Source organism: Phycodurus eques, chromosome 11 (assembly GCF_024500275.1).
Source record: "Phycodurus eques isolate BA_2022a chromosome 11, UOR_Pequ_1.1, whole genome shotgun sequence".
Lineage (NCBI taxonomy): Eukaryota > Metazoa > Chordata > Actinopteri > Syngnathiformes > Syngnathidae > Phycodurus > Phycodurus eques.
The window spans coordinates 1,243,756-1,253,212 of record NC_084535.1 but is presented as its reverse complement, the minus strand read 5'-3'; the positions used below and the strand labels follow the sequence as shown (position 1 = coordinate 1,253,212).

At 52.4% G+C, this 9,457-nt stretch overlaps 1 protein-coding gene across 2 annotated transcripts; it reads right to left on the bottom strand.

The window, feature by feature from the left end:
- Positions 1 to 354: 354 nt before the first annotated feature.
- Positions 355 to 5,586, bottom strand: LOC133409716 (forkhead box protein G1-like). 2 transcript variants are annotated; one of them, XR_009769453.1, is made up of 2 exons: positions 1,561 to 3,120; positions 355 to 759 (listed from the first exon to the last, which is right to left on the bottom strand). XR_009769453.1 is itself a non-coding variant. In XM_061690120.1 (2 exons), exon 2 carries the CDS (start codon positions 2,696 to 2,698, stop codon positions 1,673 to 1,675), a length of 1,026 nt encoding a protein of 341 aa, XP_061546104.1. In that variant the 5' UTR covers positions 2,699 to 3,066; positions 5,275 to 5,586; the 3' UTR covers positions 355 to 1,672. The 2 variants fall into 2 exon arrangements, 1 of the variants encoding a protein (XP_061546104.1); XM_061690120.1 differs by adding an exon at positions 5,275 to 5,586 and having other exon boundaries at positions 355 to 3,066.
- Between the last annotated feature and the right edge of the window lie 3,871 nt (positions 5,587 to 9,457).

The following is a 9,457-nucleotide window of genomic DNA, read 5'->3' as shown; positions in this document are numbered from 1 at the left end:
GGAAAAATACATTTAGGACGATTGGCAGAAGTAAAAAACATCTTGAAAAAAATCTGTGCAATTGAAAATACTAAATGAGTCAGAATTGTGAAATAAAACTACGGCAAAACACACACACACACACACACACACACACACACATTGCAACGTGCACCAGAGTTCATTTGAGCAAAAATCGAAAGAATGACTGAAAAAGTATTTAGGATGTCATTAAATGAAAAATGTTTTTGCATAAATGCGTCAAGTTGAAATATGATTTTGCATTTGTTGTCTTGAATCAAACAGGCCTCGCGAATCCATTTTCAAAATGTGTCCAAAAAAGACCAAACAAATCTTCAAGTCAACAACCAGATATGAAAATTGCATTTGTTCCTTTTTAATCAAGTTTATTTTTTCCGGAGAACAAAACAAAACAAAACAAAACAAACGACAGACATGAAGAAAAAGCATCACACACACAAAGTCAACTCATCACAAATGTGCCCCCCCAAAAAGAAAAGAACAAAAGTAACAACAACAACAAAAGGCTTTGAGATTGTTTTCAGCTCCGATGTTCCAATGGATCACTTTTGACCGAAGAGGCCCTCAAAACTTTCGACATTTTCAAGAGGGACAAAAATGCAACAAAGAAAAAAGTGCATTTGATCACTTCGAGTCCAACGAAAACATTTGGGCGGATTTGGGATTTTCTTCTCTTCAAAAACGGCAAACATTTTGAGAGCAAATAACATCGTAGAACGAGAGCTCCTCTTTTTGCACCTGGTAGGGAAACAAACAAACAAACAAACAAACAAACAAACAAACAAACAACCCATGTTGAAAAAGTCAAAGCAACTTTAGGAGTAGTTCGAGTGGACAAACAAGCAAACAAACAAAAGCGGAAACTTCCTGTCGGTGCACGTTTGAAAAGCAACTCATTGAACACAAATCAACGATTCCAAAAATCAACTCGAACGAGCGCAACCCGGTGGCGTTTCCGTGGCAACGGGGCCGCGCGCGCGCGCGCGCGTGTGTGAAAAATAGCCAGTCAGTGATGAAAGGTAAGAAGAGTCAATAATCATTTATATATTTCTTTCTTTTTTAGTTCAGCTGCCATCAGTGGACATGCGCGCGCGCGCGCGCACACACACAGCATACGCAAGAAAACAAACACGTACGACTCAGCGTTTTTCTTTTGCATCCATTTTCCGTGATGAGTTCATGTGATGAGTCCAGTTTTCAACTTACGGAGAAATCTGTGAAATGAACGAGTTGTCATTATTTATTATGATTAGAATTACCATGAGTATTGATTTGAGGCATGTTAACCTGAGAATTAAAAAAAAAAGAAGTTTGTTTCAAACCCTGATTGTCTTCGCACATTTAAGGCTTGTTGAAGAATGTTGTGGTTAATAATATTGGGGGGAAAAATAATAATTTCGATTGTCTGCTGCTCGTCATATGAATAAATAATGCTCCGTCGTCGTCGTCGTCATGGTCAACACGCGCATAAAGACATTTTTAAAATACAATAAATAGAAAAGCTTCTCATAAATAAGAAAGAAGTGGATAGAAATCTACTTTTTGTGTCGTGTTGTCGTCGTCCCTTTTTGCGCAACATAACGCTGGCGAAAAGTGAGTTGTTTCGCTTTGCGGACGTTGAGCGAAGCGAACGAGGGCGAGTGTTCGCGCTTCAGTTGAGGAAGGCGTCGGGGGCGAGGGCGACCCTCTTGTGGTGGCTCAGCACGGCCGGGAAGCCCGAGGGCGAGAAGGCCGCCACGGAGCCGCTCCTCAGCGAGTCCGAGAGCAGCGCGTGCGGGGGAGGACTGCCGCCGCCGCCGCCGCCGAAGCCGGCCGCGCACTGCTGCAAGTGCTGCGCCTGCTGCGCCTGCTGCGCTTGGCTCCCCGCGACGAAGTAACCCCCGAGCGGGCCGCCGCCGTACGAGTTGGCCAGCACGGAGCGGCCCGCGTGCAGGTCCCCGTCGGCGGGCAGCAGCGCGCCGTAGCCGGCCGCCTGGTTGAGGAAGGCGGGCGAGGAGGCGTCGAAGTGCGCGCGGTGCGGCTGGTGCAGGGACAGGAAGGGCGACAGCTGCCAGAAGAGCGGGTTGGCCGGCCGCTCGCCGCCGCCGCCGCCGCCGCCGCAGCCCGCCAGGCCCAACGGGGCGAAGCGCAAGCCGCGCTTGACCGCCAGCTTGCCCCGGGAGGTGGCCGAGCGCCGGCGCAGCTTGCCGGTGGTGCCGCCGATGAAGACGTCGTCGCTGCTGGGGTCCAGCATCCAGTAGTTGCCCTTGCCCGGGTCGTCGTAGTGGCGCGGCACCTTGACGAAGCACTTGTTGAGGCTCAGGTTGTGGCGGATGGAGTTCTGCCAGCCCTGCTTGTGCTCCCGGTAGAACGGGAAGTTCTTCATGATGAACTCGTAGATGCCGTTGAGCGTCAGCCGCTTCTCGGGACTCTGGCGGATCGCCATCATGATCAGCGCGTTGTACGAGAACGGAGGCTTGTCGCATTTGGCCGTCTTGGACGAGCCGCCGCCGCCGCCGCCCTCCGGCTCCCCCGGTTCCCCCGGGGCCCCCTCCTCCCTCGCCGCCCCTCCCGGGGGCTCGGGCGACGTCTCGGCCGCCGCGCGAGGCTCGCACTTGGACGGCAGCAGGAGGCTTTTGATGCTGAACGACGACGACGACGACGACGAACATCTCACCGGCTCCTTCGCGTCCTCCATGCCGGAACACACCCCCCCGCCCCGCCCCCGCCCCCGCCCCACCCCCACCCCCCAAAACAAAAACAAAAAGAAAAACAAAAACACGCAAACAAAACCAAACCCCAAGAAGTCAAGTTTGCCCACTTTTATGCGGAAAGCCAGCAAAAGTGCCGTCTCGCCCTGCGCTGTCCTGGCGGGAAAACCACTGAGTGACGGCGCGAGCGAGGGGATGGCGGGGGAGAGAGAGAGAGAGAGAGAGAGAGAGAGAGAGAGAGAGAGACAGGGAGGGGAAGAAATTAGTCATTAAGGAGGAGCTTCGGCCACCACAGCTTCTCTTTTCTTCTTCTTCTTCTTCTTCTTCTTCTTCTTCTTCTTCTCCTCGTCTTCTCCTGCCCGCCGACAAAAAACAAAACTCAAGTCCGACGTGCGTGACGTCGAGCGCGTGCACGCCGGGCGGGCGGCTTTGTTTTCTCGAGCGCGACCGTCGTGTGAGCAAACGGCGCGCGCGCGCGCGCACGACGCGTGTGCGCTCATGCGCGCGCTTGCCGGGAAGTCGGCGCCCCCGCTCGACGGCAGCCGGTACTGCAGCTCACTCGGCTCGGAATCTCGACCATCGACATGACCGCTATTGATCGTGTATTTCACGTATAAAGCACTTTTGAGCGAACACAACATCTCAAAGTGCTGCGCGGGAAATTGACTTCATCGGTGGCACGTGATCCAAAACTAACAGTGATTCGTTGATGATTTTCGAGGGAAAAAGGGGGAAATGACGTCAGTCAACCGAAAATGGAATTCGTTTCCCAGTGACAAGTGAAATCCGAATATCTAAAAAGACAAGAACACGAGGAATAATTCCTCCTTTTATTACATTTGATCTTTAGCCTAAGAGCAGAATTGCCATGGTCATTTCTGAACGTTTTGGGAAAATCTGGAAAAAATACAATCATAAAAAAAGATTCAATTCAAATTTTCCGATTGCCATCACCTGATTGACTGACAATTTACAGTGTCCCACCATTTTAGAGTTACTGTCACAATTATGGCAAAGGTGACATCAGGCGAACGCATGTGTCACACTCAAGAATAAATACAGTCAATAGATTCAAGAATAATAATAAATATATCGTTTTCTCCCAACACTAAAAGAAATGTTTTGCGTCCAAAACAAAATGGAACCTCGCACATTCGCGGTTCAGCGGTCGCACACTCACGTATTCGCAGATTCTTCTTTGTCGTTTGCCATCCCCACTTATGACAATTCTTTTCACCTAATTCCCCACTAATCAAAAAAAAATGTAACAAAACAGTTTAGTAAAAAAAAAAAAAAATTCTCTCTCTCTCTCTCTCTATATATATATATATATATATGTGTGTGTGTGTGTGTGTGTGTGAAATTTATTTGGAGAAAAAAATGGTAAATTAAAAAAAAGGTTCACATAACATTTATTTTTTTTTGGGGGGGGGGGCGTTATCAGGGGTTTGGGTTTAAAAACAAAATCATTATGCCAATTATGGTGAGCATCCATTATTCAACGTGATTTTGGCTGCCCCCGAAAATCACATCTTGGTATTGACTAACTTGAGCATACAATGTGCAGCATCATATTCATATTCATATATATATATATATATATACATATTATTAGTAAGGCTTGCTTTAAAAAGATGAAAGTCAGATGAATTTGTTCATGTTTCATCCATCAGCTCTGCAACTTGAACACGTTTGCGCGTGATCGCTTTGTTTGCACTCGCCGCACGTTGTGTATGACAACAGCGCTCAGCGCGCGCGCGCACACGCACAGTCGAGATTTAATACCAGCACACAGCAACCCGTGTGTGTGTGTGTGTGTGTGTGTGACAGATGGTGTTTGTGTTGAACTGGACGTGAGCCACCAACAAAAGCTTCATTTGGACTCCATTCATAATTATGACACACACACACGCACGCACACGCACAATTAATAAAAAGCTCCCACGCTCGGCGTTTGGAAGCTGAAATGATCGACAACCGGCGGCACGCATCAACCCAGTCGAGCGCCTCCTCCATCCATTTCCGTCCTATCCCGGCTGACTTCGGGCGAAAGGCGGCCTACGCCCCGAACCGCGCACGACCGTTCGCACTCACGTTCACGCGGTCGCCGAACACGCGGCGCCCGCACCAAAGTCAGGCGAGTGCACCGCGACGCCGTCAGTTGACTGAATTTTGGCGGAATTTGGAACGACTGAATTCGTACTCCAGACAAAAGCATCCAAACGCGCTTTTGTAACCGCGGCTCCGCAAAGGCACGCCCGAGCGAGTGCGGTGTGGAAGAACACAAACTAGGCGCAGGCGGACTGCGACGCGTTCTTCGCAGAAGATTGGAGCGTCGGTGTCCGCGAGAACCCGCTTCGGGCGACCTCCGTGACGGAGAAAGGAGCTCGTGAAGTCGGACGCGCGTGACTCGTACTTGGCGCCGTCGGATTAGCGCTCAACAAGTGACGAGCGCAGCCGACTGAATTGGACGAAGCTGTTCGTCGATGGGCAGTCGCGGTCGAGAAAAAAGAGTGAACATGAAATCCCCACTTTTTGCTCTTTAGTTCAATGCGCATCTTACCTTGCTATTGGAACATCCATCCATCCATCTTCTGAGCCGCTTCTCCTCACGCGGGTCGCGGGCGTGCCGGAGCCTAACCCAGGAGGCGGGGGGTACACGCCGAACCGGTCGCCAGCCGATCGCAGGCTCTTGGAATCAACCAATCGATATCGCGGACAATTGGGCTCGCGACCTTTGACCCCTCGTATTATTGCCGCCGGTTCCCGAACCTCGTCACCCTGCGGTCCGTCTCCTCCGCTTTTCCCGAAGTTCGGAACAATGAGGAACACGTAGCGCGTAGCCTTTAAGAACATACTGTATGCCATGTCGTGTTTCGAGCCACGCGTACGTGTTTGAGGTGCCTTTCAGATCTCCTTATTAGGAAACTGAGGATGAACAGGACAGCTGCAAGGACAAACATTCAATAATCTCGTCTTTTTAGGGAAGCGCGCCATCAATACTTCGTCTCCCGTTTTGGAAATGAAGGCTGCACGCCGAAACAGACAAACCGAACAATCGGAATGGTCTGAATTAGTAGGCGATAAAAACACCGCCGGCGTTGCGTTTGCGCCCCAAGTCAAAACGTCTCGCACGCGCGCACGCCCGTCAAAATGTTTTCACGGCGTTCGCTCGTTTAGCGCGGGCATATTTCAAGCCGGCTCCAATCTCAAATGTCGACTGACGACGCCAAGCAAAAAACGGACCGAGTGACGGGACACGTTGGACAAACCGTTGGTTGTTGTTGTTCTCATTAGGAATCAGCAGAAGAACAACGACAGCAAAAAAGCGGAGAAGCAATATTTCTTCCGCTTGTGACACCTCAAAGTATCAAGTGAAAAAACGAGACTGAGAAAGGACCTTCGATGGCACAATCGTTTATACAACAACAACAAGACCCTGTGAGCGATGGCGCCTCGCCCGGCGGCGGTTCGTTTTTCGTCAACTGCGTCGTCTTTGCTCACGATCGCGACACACGCCTTCGACGACCTACCGCGACAAACACTCGGTCGATAGCGTCCGTACACCTTTTCTGTCGGAGCGTGAGGCGCCTTCGCTGGCTCCATCCAAACCCGGAAATGTCTTTTTCTGCGCCGGGGGAAGCGTTTTGCGAAAACAGTCGCCGAAGCGCGGCGTCGCCCCCGCCCGCCCCGCCGCGCCCTCGCATGTGGCCGAGGAGAACCGACAAAACCGAATGATCGATTACTTCCGGTGGAAAGTTTCCAATTTGGAATGTTTGCCAAATTCCCCCAGCTTTACTTCCCATGGAAAGTTTTCCAGGAATGTTTCCCAAAAGTCAAGTTGCCGCTGTTCCTCCTGACAACAGGTTTTAGCGTTCGGCATGCGATTCCTTGCAAATATTTCCCTTCTGACGCTGATTGAAAGCAACGCGTCCTCCTCCCGGGTCGCGGGGTCGCGCCTTCGTCTTCCGATGTTCCGCGCGGAGGTCACAGAATTCTTGGAAAAGTTGGTTGGCGCGAGGAGCCGTGACAGACGGTCTGCCGGCGCGACGCGTCTTCTCAAGCGAACGCCGCCGCTCGCGTATTCTTTCACCTCCCCGAACGACCTCTGTCGTCTCCGCTTTGAAGGCGGCGTGCCGGCGGTCGTCTCGCGGGACGGGCGGACGCCGACGAAGGACCGGCGGACGAAGCGCGCGCTGCATTTCCCACCGACTTATCAAATATGACCGCGCGGTCGCACACGCCACGCTCGCTCGCGCCTTCTACCTGGGAGCGAGGAAATCCACATTTTCCCAAACTCAAAACGAGTCACAGCGGAACGTATTTTGCAGGCGACTTTGTTGTGGTCAAAACGGACGGCGGACACGGAAGCCTTCGGAATTCTTTTGAGAATTCAGCCCCCGAAGCCGCTCGCACCGAGCGACGTGAAAGCCGGTAGACGTGTCTATCGCGAGTCGACCCGCAAAAAAGCCGGAAAACACGCAGGACGTCGGCCGTTTTGCCGGCGTTGTTTCGAATTCGGCCCCCAAAAGCCGGTAAGCCGATCGGCGACATGAAATCCGGTCGACGTGTCCGCCGCGAACGCGTCTCGGGAAGCCGTGCCCGAAAAGACGCGAGAAGTCGGACCTTTTGCTTTGTGGCTGCCGTGGCGGCGCAAAGACGAAGAGAAAAAACGGTTTCGAAATAGTCGGTGGAACTTGGCAACACGCAATTTGGCGGATTTGGCGGCGTGTCCGTAGTCGTAGCCACAAAACAAGTTTCCACCATTTTGAAACGGTGGAAACTCGGTTTTACTATTTTGGTTCGAAGCGCAAAGTCGGATGACGCTCGGTAGCGACGCGCCAGCAATCTTTTCCAATTCGGCACCCGAAGCCGCTCAAGTTTGGTTGTCGTGGCCACCGTTGAAAAAAGGAGCTTCAAAGTAACTCAGTTACTTGACTGATCGCTTGATTTCAAAAGTAGCAAAGTGAGAAAAAGGTCACTTTTTAGTTACGTTCAGCAGGCGCCAAGCGGCAGGAACCTCACCAAAAAGCATTTGCTTCACCGTCCGTACCCGTGACCTGCTCGTGTACGCCACGCAAGTTACAGTATGATGTCGTCAACATCAGCCAAGAAGTGAAATAGTCGTGGAGTTGAAGTCTCGAAAGACTCTTAACTGATAGTTGCCGATTGTGGTCCATCGAGGCGAGACCTGCGCGTGTACGTGCGTGCGTGCATATTGGACACACACACACGCGCGCGCGCGCGCACCCTCGCTCCCGCCATCGTGATTTTGGTGCGCAGGCAGAGCGAGAAAAGACGCGAAGATGACGCAACCGCCGAACTAGCAAAAGCTGCGTGTGATTGACGGGAGAGGGGAGGGGGCGCTTCCGTTCGCGAGGTCAGCCGGGCGGACCGCCGAGTTCTCACTTTTCCTTCGGAATGGCGTCGAAGCGACCGGTTGAGGGTGTGCCCCGCCTCTCGCCCGAAGATAGCTGGGATGGCGACCCGCCTGAGGACAACGGACGGACGGATATTATTTAAGATGATCGGAAGTCCTTCGGCGAGTCGACCCTTACCGCGTGACCATTTATTACCGCGCGCTTCGGTACGAATGATCAACCCACAGTGCATTGCGCTTAGTGCGCCAGTAAAACTGTTTTCTTAATGCGTAAATAAAAGAGAAACAACAATCAAACAGACTTTTGACAAAGGCAAATAAGAAAAAAAGCGCAAGTGTGCATTTCTTTGCACTTTTCCGCAGACTCCACGATCGCCTCCCGACCGCTCCACTCACGATGTTTCTGAATCGCTCGACCGACCTTTCTACGAGTCGCCGGCCATCCATTTCAACTCGGTGAGAAATATGGAGCGCTCAGAACTAACTATTGTCACTGTAATCTGACTACTTTCCTGGGAAACGTAAGGCGTTACTTTGCTCGTGACTCAAAGTCCGCGTCGGGTGACGGGGGTCACGTGACGTTGCGCGTCGCCGGCCTCGCCGGTCACGTCCGCCGTGAACAAAGTGTCAGCGAGGCCTGCCTGAAAGACACCAGACGTCCGCCATCCGGCTCGGAAGACACGCTCGTCTGAGCGATTTTCGTCCGATTCCGACCGAATCGGAAGGACGAATACTAATACGAGAGACGGACGGCCGTTTCCGTTCTCGTCGTTACGTGCGGCCAAGTTGGACGGCGCGCCGTAAGACGTCGTCACGGATCCTCCCGGATTTCCTCCCGACTCCGTCCGCCCCCGTCGAGTCTTCTGCCGAGGGCCCGTCGGTGCTTTCCTGCTTATTACCTTGTTATTACACCGCCCGCGTTCCATGAAAAAAGAGTCAAACTAAGTCAGGCTGACTCGTCGCCCGCTTTGAGGTCACGTAGAGTTTAGGGCTAATAATAGAACTGCATGTTCCAGACAAACCCCCCACGCCACGCTAGGCTCCGCCCACAGCGCGCCACACACGTGCGACATGCGCACACGCTGCACGGAGGCGTCATCGTGCGGGGGGGGGGGGGGGGGGACGACGACGACGACGACGACACGACGTCAGGTCGAGTCGCCGCGAACGCCGCGGGCGCACAAGCGTCCGTTGCGAATCAAAACATTGGCTGCATTCATTCTGGGATGTTTATCCAACACGTGCGCGCGCGCGCACGCACACACTTAATGTCTGCGCTCACCCACTGACCTACATTGATGGCAGTGCGCTTTGACTCCTTGTGAATGAGCGAGCGGCTCTCGCCGTGAAAGCACATTTTTGTTGT

Excerpts from the sequence above, each read along its gene's own strand:
- LOC133409716 (XM_061690120.1), bottom strand. The coding sequence starts at position 2,698 with ATGGAGGACGCGAAGGAGCCGGTGAGATGTTCGTCGTCGTCGTCGTCG.